Source organism: Lampris incognitus, chromosome 19 (genome assembly GCF_029633865.1).
Source record: "Lampris incognitus isolate fLamInc1 chromosome 19, fLamInc1.hap2, whole genome shotgun sequence".
NCBI lineage: Eukaryota > Metazoa > Chordata > Actinopteri > Lampriformes > Lampridae > Lampris > Lampris incognitus.
The window spans coordinates 28,673,663-28,696,581 of NC_079229.1; the positions used below are offsets into that span (position 1 = coordinate 28,673,663).

The 22,919-nt window shown below is 45.5% G+C and overlaps 1 protein-coding gene across 1 annotated transcript in view; it reads right to left on the reverse strand.

The window, feature by feature from the left end:
• ptprn2 (protein tyrosine phosphatase receptor type N2) overlaps positions 1-22,919 on the reverse strand; it is a 192,591-nt gene that overhangs the window by 164,873 nt on the left and 4,799 nt on the right. Inside the window, exon 2 of the mRNA XM_056299232.1 lies at positions 6,209-6,259. Coding sequence (XP_056155207.1) covers positions 6,209-6,259 — 51 coding nt within the window. The remainder of the gene's footprint in view (positions 1-6,208; positions 6,260-22,919) is intronic.

The following is a 22,919-nucleotide window of genomic DNA, read 5'->3' on the forward strand; positions in this document are numbered from 1 at the left end:
GGATACGGTCGTTTCCTACAGGGCTACTACCTCCTGCAGCACGGCCTCCAGGGGACTGATTACCCATTACCATCAGGAGTCACCCTGATGCTGCGTTCCATTCAAAGTCCCAGGCCGGAATTTCCCAGTTGGAAATTTCCAATTACCGACTTCCAAGCGTTCCAGGTGCACGACGCCAAACGTTAACAAACACCGTGGCTGATTGTAACAAACTGGTGTTTTTACTGGGAAGTGTATAAACGGCTGGACTGTCAGCAGTGCAGCCTCCTTACATACTGTAACGTGCATGGATAAGGAGACACGCTGGCCGGCGGGTCTGACCCTTTAGTCCAGCGGTTAGCGATGTCTCCTGCGGTGCGGGCGATACGGGTTCGCTTCCCGGCCGCGGCAGTTCCTGTGGTTGCCTTGTCCCCCGAATTCGCTACAATATTTATGACAATGTTACCTCTCCCGGGCACAGGAACAAACAACGACCTCCTCCACCATCGCCATGTTGGTTTGTTGTCAGAATCTTGACTCTGAACTGCCCTCTAGTGGATGCATTGCTAAACATCCATGCCAACGTAAAGGACGCATGGAGGTTATGCGGGTAGTGACGGTTACATTGTCAAGTCAAGTCAATTTTATTTGTATAGCCCAATATCAAGGATTACAAATTTGCCTCAAGGGGCTTTACAGCAACACATCCTGTCCTGAGACCCTCGCATCGGAGAAGGAACAACTCTCTTAAAAAAAAAAAAACTTTAAGAAAAAAAATTAAGGAGAAACCTCAGGGAGAGATTGAAATGGGCGTATTTATTTTTGTACGTAGTGGGAGCATAAATGAGCCTTGAGAGAGAATTTACCAATAAAAATGAGTGTGAATTTCTTTTTAAAAAAGGTACCGTTCTAATTTGCTAGATGGCCTGGCGGCCTGTCCAGGGTGTCTCCTCACCTGCCGCCCAATGACTGCTGGGATAGGCTCCAGCATCCCCGCGACCCTGAGAGCAGGATGTAAGCGGTTTGGATAATGGATGGATGGATGGATGGATGGATGGACTGCTGTCGCAGCATGTTAGCTTTGGTCGAACCATAGAGTGTTTTATGGAACTGAACAAGGATTGCGAATTTGTCCCCCATTGACTACATTGAACTGTAGATGGCAAGACAGAGATGTGCGTCCAGTATGAATAAATGGATGGATGCCTGTGAAAATGAAACCAATCTATGTACTAGATAGGTACATAGAATGGTGAGTATAGAATTGGAATAGGCTTTTTTTTTTTAAAATATTCTTTTAAACATCTTCAAGCAAAGGATACAACCTTTTGTAAGTTGCCCTGATTTAACAGCATGGACAAATTGCCTAAAACTGATAAACTACTCATAGAAGGAGGATATTCAGATGATATTGGGATAAACTGAGACGACTCGACCACCAATCAATACAATATTGTCGGTTTTGTGCTTGAAAGGAGCTGAGTGCGGTCCTGAGGGGAACATGGAGCACTTAACCACCCTACCGCCGACACCAGGGAGCTGCATCAGATCAGAAGGAGATATCCAGCTTCAATATGAGCTCATCTCCTTTTCAAAAGAGCCCATTTTCGTTCCTCCATCAGAGTACCCCTCGGAGAGAAGCAAATAAAGATTTCAACAGTCAGCTTCCAACATGAGATAGTGAAATGAAAAAACGTGACCCCTACCCCTGCACTTATTTCAAAACAATGATGACCAACTGGATCCTCTTTAAATAACGCCGTGAACGTCAGGTTCGTTTCCCCGCCTCTAACAGAAATCCCGGTTTTGAAACGACCTCCTCCTACACGCTGCCTGCAGATGCTGCTAATGACTGGAAACAACCAAGGTTAAGCAGAACCATATGAAACTCTGCTTATAGCCATGTTTGGTTATCAGATCACGGGGAGTAGAGCTCCCTCTAGGACTCCTTCCCTCCATTCAGCCGCCCTGCATGGCAACAGCCATGATGAGAGATCGCGGTTGGCCCGGCACGGATTAAACCAGGTTACTCCTTCAGGGACTCCGGGCTGGGTTTAGATGGCAGTCCTAGTTACTCCCACTCATTCTCTATCTGCGCCGCAGCTGCTTAGTCCGTGACACAGCGGAGGGTAGCAGGGAGCGGTCTGAGGGATGGGGTTTCCAAAGAGAGGGCCCGGGGACCTCCGGGGGGAGGGGGGGGGGTCCTTGAAGGGGTTCCAGGTAGCCGCCAGCGAAATGAGAAAATCATCCTAAGTGTAAAATGAATGGCAATGCTAGTCATCCATTTCATTCTCACCAATATTATGTGCCCATTGCAACGTACGGCACTGACAGCTCAATTTGGGCTTGATGAAAACACATCACATATCATATCACGCATAACATTCTCCTCAAATAGGGTTCTGCCGTCTATTTTGTGTCTTTTTGTGACAGGAAAATATTAGAGAACCCCTATTTTAGGGTATATGCAGAGGACTGTTGTGGGAAGACTAACCCACGCCTTCTTATGCACCACAAAGAGGTACCGCATCGATCCAACATTAATCTCTTTTGGCCCGTTCCCTTTATTGAACACGGAGGCTTTAATGAGATTTTAGTGTGTGAGCAATGAGCCGTGCTCACATTGTTCTCTTTTCCCTATTGGTTCGTATGCCCCCATGGGCAGGTCTCCTGCCGCTGATGGGCAGTAAAACACAAGATATACCGAGAAGACGAAAAAACATGAAGGAGGAAGGAGACAGAAGTCGTAAAATCTCATTAAAATGGAACGGGAACGATCAGAACCAGAATATCTCTTTCGCATTATATATATCTTTGTTTAATAGCCTCGTGTAACTTAATATGGAGCAAATCCCCCCCCCCACACCTCCCACCCCCAAACACACACACGCGCGCACACACACACACACCACTGCTCTTTTTTGCCTCTGGTTAGATTTCCTTCGAGGTGTCAGCAATTTCCGTCTATTAGGCTGCACATAGCTCCCCTCTGTACTGAAGTGGTCTGTGTAATTAAAGTCAGAATGTTTTTCCTTTCAGCTCTTCAGCCCCCACTCACATACATACACACACACACACACACAACCGCGCACGCACACACGCGCACGTTTGTACTCCTATCTTTGTGAGGACCCCTCATTGACTCCATTCATTCCTTAGCCATTAACTCTAACCTTAACCATCAGAACTACTACATCCCTAACCCCGACCCTAACTGCATGCTAATCCTAAACCTGAACCCAAGTCCTCACCCTGAAGCAGAGCCTTAAAGAAGCGAGGACCAGCCAAAATGTCCTCACTTTGCAAACATGTCCTCACTGCGATGGTTAGAAACAAACTCAAATTGGTCCTCACAAAGATAGCAGTACACGTGCACACGCACACACACACACACACACACACACACACACACACACACACACACACACGCAGGGTTGATGTGCTGCAAGAAATGAGGCCGGAGACGTACAAACATGCTTCTCTGACATGCTGTGAGTCTAGAGACAAGTGTAGGGGAATTGATAGATTAAAATATCTTTTTTCGTTTTTTTTCGTTTTTTTTTCCAAAAAATAAATAAGTAAAAAGTTACAAGTCAGGGAGTTAGAGGAATAAACAGCGCAGCATCAAAACGCCAAGTGCTCCTTTGTTGGTTTCACCTCATTTGTGAAATTGATTTCATAATGAGTCTGCCTAGAGCAAATGAAGTCAGCAAGACCCCGCCAAACAAAACAAACACGCCGTTTTTTCGGAGACGGCATTTAATCACTATGTGTGTGCCAGTGCAAAGGATGGATGCCCCCCAACGTTCGGCGACACTTGGAGAGACGTGGATTTGCGGCAGGCAGTTGGTCCAGGCTTTGAGCTGGAGGTCCAGGTATGTTAAACTTTCCCAACGGCTCACGGTATTGATATCCTATCAGTCGTTTATGGTAGGAAAACTTTGCTGCGTGACTCCGCATGAAGGACCGGCCATGAAAAGTCACGCCCGCCCCGCCTGTACATGGTGTTTCTCCCGGCAACGGCTGACAGAGACGTACACATCTGCCTGTGATGCCTGTGCCCCCCACCCACCCGCCCCCCCCGGTATGGCGGATAAGTACACCATATACCTCTGGAGCCTGAGCCTCAGCTTCAGGTTAATCAGGTGAACAGGGGTTGGAGAGACTCACAGGAGGACTGACGGAGCTGATAGATTCAGCGTCATCTTTTAAGTCTCCCCTCAAAACCTAATAAGGCCTTTGCCTGATCTGTTATTTGATTTTTCTCTGTTTGCCCCCCCCCCCCATGGCTAGGACTTTAATTGCTATAGTTATTTGTCTTTTTGCTGCTTCATTGATCGATGTCAGTTGTTTTGTTTTTCCTTTGTTTAGAGGACTGCTATTTATCCATTCATTTATTCATCCATTTCCTATTACCTCGCTACAATTAAGATAGGGTAGCAGGGGGCTGAAGGCTTTCCCAGCATGCACTGGGCAAGAGGGCAAGGACAAATCCTTGATAGGTCACTATTTCAACATGCACACACACACGATTCATACCAATGGGCAATTTAGAGACTCCAATTCACTTAAAGGACTCGTTTGGATTTCCTGATATAATGTGGTATGAGTTACTCCCTTGTTATGTTATTAATGCATGGACAATACCTTGATCGATGATGAGTCCTGTGATCAAAATGAACCGTGGCATATGGGGACAGCTAATAAAAACATTTTAACCCCCCGTGTTACCTCCGGCTTGGTCGGGCGTCCCTACAGACACAATTGGCCGTGTCTGTGGGCGGGAAGCCGGATGTGGGTATGTGTCCTGGTCACTGCACTAGTGCCTTCTCTGGTCGGTCGGGGCGCCTGTTTGGGAGGGAGGGGGAACTGGGGGGAATAGCGTGATCCTCCCATGCGCTACGTCCCCCTGGTGAAACTCCTCACTGTCAGGTGAAAAGAAGCGGCTGGCGACTCCACATGTATGGGAGGAGGCATGTGGTAGTCTGCAGCCCTCCCCGGATCGGCAGAGGGGGTGGAGCAGCGACCAGGACACCTCGGAAGAGTAGGGTAATTGGCCGGATACAATTGGGGAGAACAAGGGGGGGAGGGGGACTCAATTTTAACCCATAATTAACCCATACATTTTTTTTTGCATGCTTAACTGTTGGCTAATTAAACATGCACAAAAAAACCCCACTAATCACCCACAAAACAATACAAAATTTTTCAAGTATCTCTAATGCTCAAGCCTTCTCTTGGCCCACTCTCTATCTCTGAACTACTTTTTATTATTGACAAACACGGGTGTGTTACTACGCGCTGCAGTCTGTTTGCAATGCATGTCAGCCGTTTTCAAAGAGAACGCGCTACAGCCGTGTGAACAGGCTGCAGTGCGTAGTAACACGTCAATAACAAAAAAAATAGTTCTGAAATATAGAGTGGTCGGAGAGGAGAACTCAGCATCGGAAATATGTAAAGGACGTATTGCTTTGTGGATGGTTATTGTACGTTTGCGTGTATTATTAGGCTTAAAATGTTTTTATTAGCTGCGGTTCATCGTTTTGTCTCGGTGAGGCAAGCAGCTACATCTCCGACCGCAGGACTCACTGCACAAGGTAACGTCCATGCATTGACTACACCGCTGACGTATTAGCCATGCCACATTATGTCAATAAACCCAAACTATCCCTTTAACGTGCATGTCTTTGAACTATGGAGGGAAACTGGAGTAGCCAGACTGAGTAAACCCGTGAAAACATGGTGGCAAGAACGCATCATGATCCCCGTAGTTGGATTCGGATCAAACGCACGACCATCTTGATGTGACACGACAATGCTAACCGCTAAGCCTGAGTGCCATCCAAATGCTATGAAAAAAAAAATCAATCCATTATCATTATCACAATCACCTCCATCATCACCGCCATCACCAAGATAACCGCTCTTAATCCTCACCATGCTGCACCCTACTGTGAAGCCTTGGCCCCCAGATGTCTGAAGGGCTTTGTTTCCACGCTTGACTCATAAATCTAAATTGAGGCACAATAGAGGCTGCCCACGAGCCCTGTAGTCCCTCACTGCGCTATCTATAGATCCTCAAGTGATTAGCAGTAGCACCGAGGCCCTCAGAATTGTCTTGCGTCAATGGCGCTTTACTCTGGCGGGGCGACGTGCTATGATGAAGTGTGGTGGGCGTACGGCTCTGTAGCCGAGTCTAAGAGGTAGCTCTTTTCTGAAGTTGACTCACCGTTGGTGCAGAACTCGTACTGAGTACAGAGCTCATCCTCAAACAGGCAACCTGTGGGCGAGAGAGGATGAAAGGAAGGGGGGAGAGGGGGGAGAGCGAGAGAGGGGGGGAGTTACAATACAAAATGTATCACAGTCATAACCAACACCGCAGGCATTTCTGAAAAACAACTGTATTATTGTGCCGACGCAATAAAATGCAAAACGTACAAAAGGCTGCACACTGAAAGCCCCGGAGCACTGATTTGACAAATAAATAATTTGATTATCGAACCAGATACTATTTTTTTCTCGAATTAGCGTCATAAAATCCACTGAGGATACCAGCAACAAAACTAGGTCAAATGTCCTCAGACAGGGACAGAAATAGGGGGCAGGGAGCACATTACGTGGACTGTTGTCTTCTTTTGATTTAATATAGACAATAATAAAATGAACCAAACGAGTGCTGTGTTCATGCTTTCAGTCTAATCCCATTCATGGTGGAGGGGGGGGGGCTGGAGCATAGGGAGAACCACAGTACACACACACACACAAAAACAGTCTCCAATTTACCTAGCCTGCATGTTTTCAGACAGTTCGAGGACAGCACCTGAAAGACGCCCATGAATAAAGGGACATACCGGTGTTTTTACAAGTTTCATCCTAATTAACTTCAAATGGTGTAGACTTTACATTACTCCTGGCTATTTTCCAAAGCATACCACAGTGCTGTAGATTTTTGGATCAGTACTTCCTACTTTCCTGGGGGCCGTTGGGTTTCCATTCATTTCAGGGCATTATGAACATGAACTCACAGAGGAGACCTGAAACTAGCTTGGGTGGTGCGTTCCAGTGCCCTCGGACGTCCATGATTTGAGTCGGCTCCCTGACAGCACTCTCCGGCGCAGGACGCCACCAAATTCCCATCCTTTTCACAACTTCGATGCTTGATTATCATTTGTCCTCCAGATCTGATTTCGCGACAACACGCTTTGTGAATGCTATGCTGTTCTGCAGCCCAGCCTTAAAACTCGGCTGCACCATCTGGAAGACCTTTCACAACAATCCACACTTTCATTACCGCAAAACGATAGCATAACTTGGACATAAAATAACACCGACAGGTTTTTCCACTGTAATGGATTACCTATCACAAGCAAGTTTCAAGCCTCTGCAAGTCGGTTTCCATACCGTACAGAAATTAATGGACACCAACGGCTGCCTGGAAGGTAGGACAAACACATTCAAAAATCTGAAACATGACGGCAAGCTTTGGAAAATATGCAGTAATGTAAAGCAGGCGCCATTTGTCCCTTTAAGCGTATGGATGTGTAGCAACAGTCCAAACCACCAAGCCACTATGACGCCCGGGGACTATATAACAACGTCCAATTAAAGCGTGGAGTTAATTTTGCATAGACTCCTTCTGAGGCGCCACTTTCTAGAAGTACCAGTCAATACTGGATTAGCTCTTGGTTTGAGAAGGGCTGATAATAGCACAGACATCAATCATCAATTAGTGTAGCTTCTTCTGTCCCGTCCCTGCCACTAATACCCCAACTCCGCGGGCAGTATATGAATATCACATGAATATTAATGAACACTGATGCCTGCATCGAGGCTGGGCGATCCAGACTGATAAATTAACAAATGGCAGGGGCATTATGGGTAGCTGCTCCCTGTGTTCATATTTCACATACAGGGAGTCGCGGCCCACACACGGACACACACAGGAGCTGGCTGTTCAGTTCTCCAGTCTGCAGAGGAGATCCTCCACGTCCACCTTTCTCTATAAACAGGGTGAGCTGGGAAAAAAAAGGAGGTGGTGATAGGAGGAATTGTGTCAAATCTCTCCTTTGGCGGTGAATGTTTAGAGGATGCGTGGCGCTATGTTAAAGCACACTTGAAGCTAATGTGCTTTCTCTGAAACAAAATACTGCTACGTATTCTGAGGTCAAAATGAACCAGTCATGTGGTGCTTTCAGCCGAGCGGCGAGCCGCCTACAGCGTCCAATTTGACTGATTTTTCCCGAGTACGGCAGCCCTCTCCAACGTCCATAAGGTCATACGCACAAAATGCTCAAGTACAAAACGGAGCGCTCCATGATGTTGGCACACCACGACAGTCCTCGAGGCAAAGCTACAAAACGCTGGGCTGTGTTTCTTAAGCATTCTTCCCTGCACTCTCCCACCTCCCTTTCTTCATCTCCGTTCATAAGCAGAAGCGACAGAATCGGATGCGTCCTCTCAGCCCCGACAGACAGCGGTGAGTCGTCCGTGGTCATGAATAAAGAACAGACTGAGTCAGAGGAGAGGCCTTGGTTAGACTTCTTTAATGAGAGGGAGAGATGGCTGTGAGGAGTCTATTAATCCCTTCACACAAAAAGGAGAGATAATAGGTAGGGGTGCGGAGGAGAGGAGAACTTTTCAGGCATCGGTTTTTCCTGGTTTCTGAGGTTTTCTTCCATGCCTGTCATTAAGGACATTATGCTGATATGATTATTACAGGCTAAATTACCTGGCCATTTTGATTGTGCCGGCGCAATTTGCAGCCATTTTATTTGGGGAGACAAGGGCATATCTCCGCCAAATTGCACTTTCTGAGAGTAATGGAGTCAAAATGTCGGCAAAAATGGTTGTTTAATGATGTACGGCACAATGCGTCATCACAGGAGTGTAAGGTCACTCCAACTCCCCGCAACAAAACAGATTCAGAGAGAATCACGTCTGGAAATGATAATAGCGGTGTGCCCGGAGCAGAGGTCACCAGAGCTCCTCGAAACCCATCAAACTAAACTCGAGACTTTACCCCACCTTCCTTCCCCTCACACGCCTCTCTCAAGTTACAACCCATTATGAATCTCCCTTAAGATCGACGTACACTCTAGACGCCCAACAAAGCGTCCGCCGCGGAGAAATTTAACACATAATAAAACTCGACTAACACAGAAAAGTTATTTGGTGGTTGGGGGGCTACGCAGTCCCTCTTGGCTGCACACCTCAGCCCTCCGCAATTAGTGTCAGTCCATTCAACTTTACCACCTCATCTCTCCCATGCTTAATCCACTGGGCTCTCTAGGAGGCCTTGTCAGCTCTCAATATTAATTACAACCTTCCATTTAATGAAGCATCCACCCAAGCATAGTTTGTCAGACATTGTGTGCATGTGTGTGTGTGCGCGCGCGCGTATGTGTGTGTGTGTGTGATAGACAGGGCATAGGATTGATAACGCCACATTCCCGCTCTCCGACACAAAGGTAGAGATGATTAAAATGGGCCCTTTTAATTAAAATGCAATCACAGAGGATGCTGTTGATTACCTCGGGGGAGAAGAGAAAAAAAAGATACCAACCTCATGTGGGCCTGAGAGAGAGAGGGGGGGGGCAAGGGGGGAAAAAACGTATCCAGGCTATATCTTAATGATGTATGTTGACAATGGATGGCCATGTTCTGTTTGTGTGCAAGACAGTTTAGCTGGCAAAATGACCTAAACCCTCATCTCCAAACAAAACAGCGAAGCCACAATTGGGTGTTTACCATGTGTCGCCATGTCTGTGTCATTATGGATCAATTTCACCAGGCGGGTACGTGGGAAGCAGACTGATGGGCCGAGTTAGCCCAGTACAGCCTCAAAGGGCTTCAACAGATCAGTGAATTAAGTATTATTTATCTAATGGTGTTATTTTTTGCTTCACGCTTCTTCCTCTTCTTCTTCTTCTTTTAAATCTGGGGGGGGGTTAATTTATGTTTACACCATAGGCGTACACCCACTCACACTCCACCCCCCGCCCTGTTTCATATGAAGAGGGAGTTGGAGAGCAGTCAACCCTTAAAGGACACTTATGTTATTTAACAATCTGGGTCTTCATTTCCGTATTTTTGGCCCCCGTGGTTTCTTCCTTGGTCGGCTTTATTGTGGACACTTTAGACACGGGCCCGTCGCCGGACTCGGCTTTTACAACGGCGTCCTACAGGGCAACTGAGCACGAGCGTCGGCCATGTTTTGTTTAGTCCAATTTGAGCTAATTACCCAAACCCGAGTGTTTGCAAGAGAAAATGAAGGCGCAATTAAAACGTTATTGCCCGGCGTCCGGGTAGCGTGGCGCTCGAGTCCGTTGCCTACCAACACGGGGGGCTTCCGGTTCGAATGGTTTAAATGGTTACTTGGGAAGGGACAGTGTACGTTCATCCACATTAAAAAAAAATGTAAATGTACCCAAGTTAGCTAATAGGCTAATGTAACCGTTTATTTTCTTGCCCAGTGCGGGATTCGATACGAGGTGTACTGCACCACAAGGCGACATCACTAACCGTTCGGCTAAAGGGTCAGAGCTGTTAGCTAGGGGCTAACGGGTCTTATTAGTAGTTTACAGTCGTCACCCTCCCCGGAAGCGCGCCCTCACGCTTTGTTTTCCCGCGTCCGAAGAGACTTCTGCACACTTCCGGATCCCACCGCTGCCACCAATGTAACCGCTTATTTTCTTGCCCAGTGCGGGATTCGATACGCGGTGTACTGCACCACAAGGCGACGTCACTAACCGCTCGGCTAAAGTGTCGGACCCGTAAGCTAGGGGCTAACGTGTGTTATTAGTAGTTTACACTAGTTTCCGTCGGCAGTCCCTGATGTTGTTACGTTAGGCACCCTCGGATAATAAAATAGTACAAAAAAATAAACATACAACATAGTTAATATACAACACAAGAACAACATGAGCAAACAGACAAGAGAATATATACAGAAATCCCCGTGTTTACCTCCGGCTTGGTCGGAGCCGCGTCTGCGGGTATGTGTCCTGGTCGCTGCACTAGCGCCTCCTCTGGTCAGTCGGGGCGCCTGCTCAGGGGGGGAGGGGGAACTGAGGGGGAATAGCGTGATCCTCCCACGCGCTACGTCCCCCTGGTGAAACTCCTCACCTGTCAGGTGAAAAGAAGCGGCTGGCGGCTCCACACGTATCGGAGGAGGCATGTGGTTAGCCTGCAGCCCTCCCCGGATCGGAAGAGGGGGTGGAGCAGCGACCGGGACGGCTCGGAAGAGTGGAGGAAAAAAAGAGGTGGGGGGGGGGTAAAAAAAAACCCAAAATGTCCAGTTGTAGAGGAGCTCAAGCAGGAGTCGTGACAACTTTCTCTTTCGGCTACACAACGTGCACCATTTATTCCTTCCACCATTACGACAACGACCCAAAAACCCGCGCAGCGGAAGTGTGTCACTGTAAACCCGAACCGAGGAAACAGCAGCTGTAAACTAACGTTCCTACCAGCTCAATAAGGGGAATTATGTAGCCCCATAACCACTACACAGTATTATCAGTGGTGGATCAAATTGTTAAGCTACTTCCTGGTTCAGCTTGTAGAAATGAGCAGCCTATACTCATCATAGGCAGTAGTAACCATCGATAAACTACCGGACAAGTGGAACAGACCACTAATTTAGGCACTAGGGGTATCTTTTGTTGTTACTGTTGTTGTTTTAAGGACAGGTTTAAGACTCATGCTCAGCTGCCCTGTAAGACGGCATTGTAAAGGTGTGTCCAGCGGTGGTCCCATGTCCTAAATCTCTACAATGAAGCCGCTGATAAAAAAAACACTATCATAATCAATATGCATTATGGCAAAAACTACTAAATTAAGACCCAGGTTGTAAAAAAACAAAAAACAAAATTTCCTTTTAACATTTTGAGATTTTACAGAGACTCACTCTCTAGACTATCTGGACACAGAGTCACACAGCTTTCCTCTGTCTCACCAATGCATGTGTACCGCATACATCATACAGGTTATATAGGACTGCACGGAATCAATTTGGTAGACAGTGATATAGGCCAAACACAAGATCGCCTGAATGTAGGTTTACCTGCCCAGAATAGACACGGGGTGACCTGATTCACGGTGATACAGGGAGAGTCCAGAAGGTCCATGGATATGAGGAGTTACACCACAAACTCATTTACACCGAATGGACCTGTGGATGGCAGCTGGACCCCAAATCACTGCTCACTGTAGTATATATGTGGTGCAGAGTGAAAGCAATATTTTGATCATACTGAACATCTTTCTATGAGAATAGATAATCACGCAAGAACAAAAAGTACATTTGGAATGAGCTGATGTAAAAAGCTGATATTAAAGTAGATTAACGACGGGGCTACGAATGTGAGGGCACACAAGCAATAGCTGCTCTCAGCATTAGCGGTCCTCTTCTAGTACAGGTCATTAGTATGCAGGAGGGGGACTCTGAATCAATTAAACTCGCTTCATGTAAATACCAGTGGCCTAGACCTCTCCCGGGCTTCAAGGCCTCTATCCACAGCTGCTTGACGAAGATATTTTCCCAAGATGCCGAGTGCCTGCCATAATATACCTAGCTGACACTGTGGACAGCAAATGCACGAGATAGAACAACACACACACACACACATACACATGCTGAGATGACCGCTACACAGCATGTCAGGGACATAACAGCGTTGGATGTCTACCCTCCGGGATCAGATAAGAGCAGAGATGGGGAGAGAGCCAGATAAAAGGCAGTTTAAAGGGGGAAAGCCCATTTGAGGACCGAAAAGCAATTACATAAAAATGACTAAGCACTTCTCGTTAGAAAATAGTACGACCATTATTATCAGCCTCCATTTCATCTTAACCCACACTTGATCCAGGTGTTCACTGTTTTCGATAGCGGTATCCATCACATTAAGTCCCACTGCATTTCAACAGTGGCTCCATATGCTCTCACAGCAGAGCTAGGTGTGTGCGGTAATATTGGAAATACTTGCAATATTTTTTTTATTCTGGGACTGACTGATCTTGCCTGGGGAAAAACAACAACAGCAGCAACAAATACAGATCCTGAAAGAGTGAAATGCCGGCCTGAGCAGGAGGTCAGAGACTCCCGTGGCCTTGCGAGCGTGAAGGAAAATTGGCACAAGAGCTCTCATGTCTTCATTGTGCATTTGAGTCTCTATATCATGTTAGTCAAATTGGCTTTAAAGGAGGTCATGTCATCTCGTACCAGGCTCTGTCTGAACGTCCCAGATAGGAGTAAGGACTGTCTCTCCCTATACCTTATTTGGCTCTTTGTATGTTATGTTGTACTACTAGGAGCTGTCATGAGATAAATTATACAGGAAGCTCTCAGAAGGGCCCCCCCCAAGTCTCTTTGTTTATGTTCTGCTTAACTCACAGTGTCTTGTGATCCTATCTGAGCCCCCCCCCCCTTAACTGGAGATGACCTGATGATGTTCAAGCTATGGTATAATGCACAGGAAATGTACATGCATTATTGGCTGAATTTGACTGAGTAGATGTTTCTTTGTCCAGAAAAAGGTATATAAGGAAAGCAACCCCTTTGTGTCCTTCTTTGAGAATACGGAGCGGTGGCTCATGAAGTCACCTGCTCGTGTATGCTCCGAATTGTACAACACTAATTGTCTCTGTATTGTACAATACTAATTGTCTTTTATCACCAACCAGCAGTGCTTTTGTGTAATCATTTTTGATTCCGGAGTGTTCACAGGTAAATTTCCACGACACGAGCCACACCAACCTCGTGATTCAGTCACACTGAACTTGGCCAGGGGAGGCATCCGGCCTTCTTCTCATTCACTGAGGAGGCACCTATTCCAGAAAGTCATGGCCTGACCCACGGCGCATACAAAGCGATGACACAGGTGAATTTCAACTACAGCGGCTGAGACAAAGTCATATGTTTTACAGAGCAAGAGGCTTTCCCAAAAAATAGCCGACACACACGTGTACGTTACGTGCCGTCTGTCATATCTGTTCGACTTCTCAGCACAACTATAATCCCTGTTTATTACTACCAGAAATTGCTGTCACACCCAGAATTATTTTTTACAAATCTGCAATGTAGCATCTCCATTGCACAGCCTGCTCAGATCAGTCACTAAATCTTTCAAACAGCTGCCTACTTTCTGCACAGGCCCCTTTCTTTTGATACCACCAACAACGAAAGGAAGGCTGGGCCCCATATCTAAATAATGAGAAACAGTTACTCTGCTCATGAGATTGCTCTGGCCCGTGAGGCTAAGAGACCTGCACCCTTCTGGTTGTCCACATTACCTCACAGGTGGTTGGCCGATGCCACCACGATGCCATCTGTGATGTGAAGAGGCCAAGGAGCATTGTGGGATTCTGGCATAGAGGATAGACGCTCTGAGAATCTACTGCAATTTAAAAGATATTTCCTTCACTCTCTGGGCCTTGCAACATATCTTTATCAGTTTTGGCCTCTATGAAGGACACTTGACCACCCCCCCCCCCACACACACACACCTGTGCTATCAGCCAAAAAAGACATTTCAGCGCAGTGCAGCAGGGGACAATGACATTAAAAGTGCAAGTGATTTGAAAAGAGTACAGGGCTGGAGCAGGGACAGAGGAAAAGAACATTACCTTGAAGCAAATTAGCATCAGCCTGACACCATGTCCACAGATTTAATTTAAAGGACTTGGCTGCTGAAATTAAAGATGGCTCTGAGCGCTTCCCCATCACTGTACAGTTTGCTCTTCCTGTTAGAGATGTACCTCACATATTAGCCATCACAGTTTGTTTTTATTGTCAACTGCGCTTTACCCTTCCCCAAGTATTTCCATCCTTGAACAATTTGGCTTAGCGAGGTTGTTTGCCTTGGCATGGATGACTGACACTGGATGATCTGCCTTGGTTCTACATTCATGGAGAGACCTTGGATTATTTCTGGAAAGAAACATTGTGAACAACTCCACCACCACCCCTAAGGTAAAAATAAAGTAAAAATAACTGCATTTATAATGAAGATGGTATTTCAAAGTATCTTCTGATGTAAAAATGCTGCTTTTTGCACTGAGGGGATGGAAATTCAACTCAGTTGCAGTGACGAGTGATTTTTTTTTTGTCCCAGGTAAGTTTAACTTACAGTCTACTATCATTGATGGCCAGTGAGATTTTGCCAAGTGTTAAAATGGCTACTATATGTAAAGTATTTGTAATAAATAAGAAAGCTATTCAGTTCACTGGCACTTTGCCGTGGACTGTGCAATCTTAAAGGAACAGTTTGGATATTTTGAAGTTTTAAAATGATCACTCAAATCAAATGTCTTTATTTAAAACATGCAAAATAAAAGAAAAAAATGGCCAAGTATAAAAAAAACAAATGAGAAAAATAAGACCAGAAGAATTCAACAAAAGCATTCTCACTAGAAAATCCAACAAATATTATATGTTTGAAAAGGAGCAGGAGAAAGTTACTACTTATAATTTCCTGCCCCCTCTCTAATGCTCAATTAATAAACCTAAATAATAAACTTCGTTTTTTACACATCAGAGTATGTCATTCTCAATATCTATCTCAGAATGATGCAATAAAAAACAAAAAAAGCAATAAAGAATAAAAACCATTATATAACAAAAAACAAAAAATGGTCATGTCATCCGCAAATAAAATTAATTTCAATAGACTTGATACCTCACATATGTCACTGATATACAGAACAAACAATTTAGGGCCTAACACTGATCCCTGCGGGACTCCACAAATAATGTCCATGCATGTTGATTTGTAGTCTGCTATCAGAACAAATTGTTGTCTGTTTCCCATATAACTTTTCAGCCAATTTAGCCCCACCTCTCTGATGCCATACCTTATCATTTTTGTCTACCATTAAACTGCATTCAACTCCAGATTGCAAGCTGGAGCTACAGGGTGTCCGATTTGAAAATAAAGGACAGATGACTGTTAAAATGAACCCTACCCATATTATACATGAGCAGTTGATAGACTTCAAAAAAATCAAAACCATTCCTTTGAGCTTGTTTTGCTTGGCCCCTAGCCCAGCTGGTGAGTGGCCAAAATCCTTCAGTTCCATCACTGTACAAGATAAATTAAAAGGCAACAGACAAGGAAGTCATAAATCCTTAGTAACAATACACAAACAAAACTTGTATTTTTTAATGAAGTGTATTTCCTTGCAACTGGCAGGGGGCTGCAGCTTACTGTGAAGTCATCTAGACTGAACAAGGGACCCAGCCTCAGTGCAACAAATTACATTCGTCTCCGAGTTTCTCCCACAATTCCCAAGGAAGCAGGTCACTCTCAGTCACTCAGCCGCCAGCTCGAGGCGACAGCCCAGACAACGGCCATGAATTAAAGATGGCAGCATCAGCGCGGCAACAGAGGACCCAGAAATAGGCCATCGTGACCTTTTCTTTGACCTTCACTGAATAATTTAGACCTCTGAGTTTCTTTGCCCATACTGTTTAATGACTTGGTGTTGAAGTGGAGACCAGAACAAGTCAAAGGCCTTAGCGTCAACATTGCATTCTTTTTTTCCCCAACACCGTGAATAATTCAGGTCACTCACACATGCTACCCTGAGAGGAACATCTAGTCCTTCAATCTTGGATGCACCCTTTTTCATCTTATATGAAGTCTTAGAAGCTGGCTCTCAAAGCACAAAACCAGCTACATTAATTTGTTGTTGCCATTTTGATGAGAGATTATATGTGTGCCAACATTTTGCCATTGCTGAATGCCAAATTCCTCTATCACATAGCACCTGTCTGACAGTTTTTGGTTTCCATATTGTATTGGGCGATGATCCACTGTGTTAATCGGTGGACCAAGTGGACATATTATTGTTTGATCATAGCTGTGAATGTGTAAGGATGAATTTTTCGGCATGATCCTCGATCTCTAAAATCCTCATTACACTACAACACATTGGTGACGTTCAGACTGACTGCCCTATCAATACCATCTCATTTATATTACACTCACAAGGGAACAGTCTTCTAGTGGCACAACAGACCAGCACAGTTCTCCTCTGAATACCTACAAGCAGGCTCACAGCCTGTATTACATGCAAGATCTCTGGTGTTTGGCAAAGTATGAAAATGAGATCAGAAGCATATAGCTTACACTTTTCCTCTAGTCAAAAAGTTTGCAAGCACGAAAATGACGCGCAGTTTTGCTATCACACAGTATGTGCACACCATTTTCTGAAAAATCCTGACAAGTGACTCAAGACAGTAAAAAACAATTCATTTGAAATTGAAATTAGCATTATTTAATTTCAGGTGATTAAAAACAACACAACAGAGGAGTAACCTGGCAAAAAAGAAAGGGGAAAAAAAACGTCCCCCGCACGTCCCCTTAAGGTCCTCTCCGAACATCCGATAAACGTCATTGTGTAGGGTTTTCATTACGTCACGGGGACCGCGAGACGTTCAAAGAACATCCCATCAACGTCCCCGTGATGTCTAGAAGACTTTCCCCTAATGTCCCTGTGATGTCCTCGGGACGCTGAGTAATAACGTCCCCGTGACGTCCCGAGGATGTCTAGATTTTCCCTTAACGTCCCGATAATGTTCTCGGGGCGTCCCCGCAATAACGTCCCTGGGACGTCTAGAGCAGTGGTTCTCAACCTTTTTGGGGTCCTGGACCCCCTGCGTATTTTTGATCTACCCTGAGGACTCCTCCACCTGATCTTGGGGGAGGGGGGTTGCAATTTGATAGAAACAGTAGAAACTGCATTTTAAATTGCATTATAGCATTTATTCACTCTTTGGGGCAAAAATAAGAGCTTTCAGTTGTAACTTAGATATAGTTAACAAAACAGAATTCTTATGCAGTAACTTTCAGATATATGTAACAAAACAGAATATGTATTCAGTAACTTTCAGATATATGTAACAAAACAGAATATGTATTCAGTAACTTTCAGATATATGTAACAAAACAGAATATGTATTCAGTAACTTTCAGATATATGTAACAACAGAATTTTTATGCAGTAACTTTTAACAATGCAAACGGGAGCGAGATCTCTTATTAAAATACAATAAATTACACTTGTGAAACAGATGTAATTAGAGAAAAAAAGTCCTGTTACCCTTTATAGTTTAGGTAGATAAAGGTCTCAGTCACATTTGAGTAAAATAATCCTATTTCTATAAATGTCAGGATCTTTTTTTTAAAGATATTTTATTTGCACGGACCCCTTGCAATTACACCACGGACCACTAGGGGTCCGCGGACCCCCGGTTGAGAAACACTGGTCTAGAGGACTTTCCCGGTTTTGGATGCCGCTTCGGAGTTGCTTTGCGGCTCGACAGGTGCTCGGAGGAGTGCGCTGGCTTTGAGTGGTTACTGAGATGGGGAGTTGGAGCAAAGTGGCCAGCCAGCTGTTCCCGTGTTTGCTCCAAGACAAATGTCACCAGCTCTCGAGAGGAGGCAAATCAAAATTTCGTCAGACATTACAGGGTGAGACCGTGGGTAGATCAACCCCTCAGTCTGTCTGCTGCAATCTTCAAAAAAGTAAAATGAGCATTTTAGCTTGAGGACAGCAGATCTGTGTGTTGAGTAACTCCCCAGCAAACAAAAAACGCCCCCAGCATGTCCCCTAAAGGTCCTCTCCAAACGTCCGGTAAATGACACTGTGTAGGGCAGGGGTCCCCAATTACTTTTCATAGCGGGCCACTTTTAGGGCCACCTTTAAAACCACGGGCCACTCAACCTCCAGCAGCATGTTGTTCGTTAGTTTGTTTTGGTGTCGATACGCAAGTGAGGGGGGCCGGACTAGCCCACAAGGGGAAATGCGGGGTGGGATTGATAGTTACAAGTTAGCATTTCTTGTTGGATTGATTGCTGAAGTTATATTTGGAATAGTGTTCCCAAACAAAATGTGTAGAAATACCAGAAGGAAGAAACAATTTTTTATTTCCAAAAAAAAAAATCAGAAGGTTTTTCTTGGTAGGGAAATTAAAAAAAAACTTCCTTCTGGCATTTCTCCAAAAATTCTCGCGGACCATAAATCAACCCGTCACGGGCCGGACGTGGCCCGCGGGCCGCCTATTGGGGACCCCTGGTGTAGGGTTTTCATTACGTCACGGGGCCGTTATTGCGGGACGTCCCTGTAACGTCCCGAAATTACGTCACGGGGCCATTATTGGGGGACGTCCCTGTAACCTCCCGAAATTACGTGAGGCAATAACGTCACGTCACGTCCCGCAGTAACGGCCCCCTGACGTAATTTCGGGACGTTACAGGGACGTCCCGCGATAACGGCCCCGTGACGTCATGAAAACCCTCCACAATGACATTTACCGGATGTTCGGAGAGGACCTTTAGGGGACGTGCTGGGGACGTTCTTTGCTTGCTGGGAAGTTACTCAACACACAGATCTGCTGTCCTCAAGCTAAAATGTTAATTTTACTTTTTTGAAGATTGCAGCAGACAGACTGAGGGGTTGGTCTTCTCACCCTGTAACGTCTGGCGAAATTTTGATTTGCCTCCTGTCGAGAGCTGGTGACATTTGTCCGGGAGCAAACACGAGAACAGCCGGCCACGTTGTTCCCGCTCCCCATCTCGGTAACCACTCAAAGCCAAACGCACTCCTCCGAGCAGCTGTCGAGCCGCAAAGCACCGCCGAAGCGGCATCCAAAGCCTGGAGTACAAACAGCCCTGCTTTGTACCATTTCCTACAACTCCTTTGTGAATATGCATCATTCCTTTAAACGGCGAAATACTTAGCTCAACCGTTAACTCAAAATCCCCTATCCCCTTTATGACTTACAGCAACTTTAAATACAACTGCTGTTTTTTGCAAATAAGAAAAAAAAAAACAACAACAACAACAACTACCAAATAGCTAATCCGTGTTTTTCCACAGTTCCTGGTAAACTACTGGGATAACCTTTCAGAAGCCCCTATTGATTTTCACTATTCACACGTGCAGTTACATTCAGGAACACTGCCGTCTTGCGCCTTTTCAAAAATGCCATGGCAACGCTGGAATAGATGAGAGAAGGGACAGCCCAGCAGATAATAAACCTTATTCGTATAGCAGTTTCCAAAAAGAAGTTTACAAAGTGCTTCACAGACATAAAAACAGAAAATACACAATGCATTCGACAAAAAGAAACACACAATCTTGAGAAAAAAATGAATAAAAGCACGACACAAAAAGAAAAACTTGTGGAGGAGCTCAAGCAGGAGTTGTGACAATTTTCTCTTTCGGCTGCACAACGTGCACCATTTGTTCCTTCACCATTACGACAACAACCCAAAAACCCCGCGCAGCGGAAGAGTATCACAGTAAACCCGAACCGAGGAAACAGCAGCTGTAAACCAACGTCCCTACTAGCTCAATAAAGGGGAATTATGTATCCCTATAACCACTACAAACTCTAATTGAAAACCATGTTGTAAAAATGAGTTTTGAAAAGAGATGGCGGTATGCAAGAGTTATGGATAACAGTGTAACCGGTTATTTTCTTGCCGGGTGCGGGATTCGATACGGAGTGTACTGCACCACAAGGCGACATCACTAACCGCTCGGCTAAAGGGTCAGACCCGTTAACCAGTGACTAACGTGTCTTATTAGTAGTTTACACCAGCTTCATCCTCTGCGCGGTCTGAGCGGAGCTCCCTTCCATCTGAACCCGCCCGGTTTCCAGCCATTCTTGAAAAAAAAGCGCTTGTGTTGAAATCACCCGCGAGGCAACCCTTCCCCTAAAAAAAAAGTAGTTTATTCAAGTGTGTTATTAGTACACATATTTTAAACTACAAATCGGTGAGTATGCTTTCAGTTTACTTTTTAAGCACTTATAAGAAACATGCTCAATTCTACTTAAGTATACTTACAAGTATACTACTAGCACATTGACATTGTAACCGGTTAGGTTCTTGCCCGGTGCGGGATTCGATACGGGGTGTACTGCATCACAAGGCGACATCGCTAACCGCTCGGCTAAAGGGCCAGACCTATTAGCTAGGGACTAACGTGTCTTATTAGTAGTTTACAATATTAAATATTGTAACGTGCATGGATAAGTAGACACGTTGGTCCTTGAGAGCAACTGGGTCGGACCCTTTAGTCTACTGGTTAACGTTGTCGCCCGCGGAGCGGGAGACACAAGTTCGCGTCCCGGCCATGGCGACGGTCTGCTAGACTGCCCCCCGAATTCGCTATAATACACTTGAACTTTACTTCTTAAGTTTACTTAATAAATAAAACAAACTTCAAGCATACTTCTTTTTTTTTAACGGTCGTGGATTCAATTACGTCATCAGCGGAGTCTTGTGATTGGTTCGCTCGCTTCACGCGAACGCGTCTTTCGTCAGGCGGACGTGACCCTTTACGTGCGCTCCCATGCGGACGTGAGAGGCGTTTAAGAAACCGCACCGTTCCAGCTGCAGCTGTGTCGCCGTGCTTTGGCGCAGCCCATCATTAAACACGCCGTTTGTGGGTCCGAGTCGACGTCGGGCAGGAACAATTAGATTATGACGTCAGAGCAATTACACTCATATTGAATGGAGCAGCTGTCGGGATTCTTAATTTAGAAAATAAAAAAAAGCAAACTAGGCCTCACAAATAACACACCAAACGCTCAGCCGTCGTCGCTTAACTATCTAGCAACCAACCGGATGTGCCGGCCCCATTTTGCAGAGATGTGCACAGAGAGGGAGGGAATCAGAGCTCTATAAAACCTCACACACTCTGCTGTTTACACATTGCACCCAAACTATGAAGTGGTGTGCAGGCTAATACCACATGAAGGTGAACTCGGCTGCACCAGTCCAGACGATTGTGAGATTTCTAAGCATAAAACAACCCCGCTGTTGCTGCTATACGAGGGTGTGGGAGACAGCAAGACGGGGAGTTATTACAGCATTGAATTTTGCATGGTTTTAATCTTTTTAAATGGATTTAATGATGGTCTAGTTTCAACCGGTTTTCAGACTGAATATTTGATCTCAGTCTCCATTTTTCCGAGATGTGTCATTTCAGTTCAAAGCAGTGTAAGCTAAGTTGACAGTGTATAACAGTACTGGGGGGGGGGGGGTCTTGGCATCCACGCCACATGCACCTTTACCCAACCCAGATAGCAAAATTGCTGTGGCCAGGACCCGTCCCACTCTCGACTTTCACCTTTCTTTCATCCGGCCCACACACCGCGTGGAATGATGGCACTTGGGCGGTCCGCTCCTGTTTGCCAGATCTGGGCCAGAACCAAGCCATAGCAATGCCGCATGTGGCACATATTTGCCAAAGGTGGCCCATATTTGTTTTGTGATATTTGGGCCTTTTCACCATTTACCATACGGCACACTTCAGGGTCACATCCAGATGACATGTTGCCCAGAGCACCGCATCTTTGCCAAAAAAGGCCCACATTTGATTTGGCATATTTGGGCCATATTTGCTACTATACATGTGGGCCACTTCAGGCTCACACCCATTTTGTCAGGGCCAGAAGAAGGCCGTCAGTGCTGCATCACTGACTGAAGTGGCCCACATCCGGATGCTATCTGGAAACACATCACCAGTATTTGTGCCGTTATCACATTGTGGTCTTATGGCTTTGATCAAAAGACGCAATGTGAAAATGATTTACGTTGATCCTAACTTCATTTCAATTGAATTTGGGGGCAGAGCTAACAGTTTCGTCTTCGCTTCCCTTTTATTGCTAACATTAGTTTAATTTCATTTATTGCAGCGTTCACCAAAGCGCTCCAAAAAGCCCTGTTCATGCTTTCGCCTTGGTATATTATACAATAACCTTGTACCCAGGGCAAACCTCGTCGTTATAATTGGTCCCCTGGTGTCAACAGAGGGTGCCCCAGCAAACTACAATTAAAACACACACATAGTGATACCTAGGACAGAAAATAAAAGGCCCTCCGGACGAACCCAGACGTTTTGGTTAGTATATATCCTACCCTGGGTAC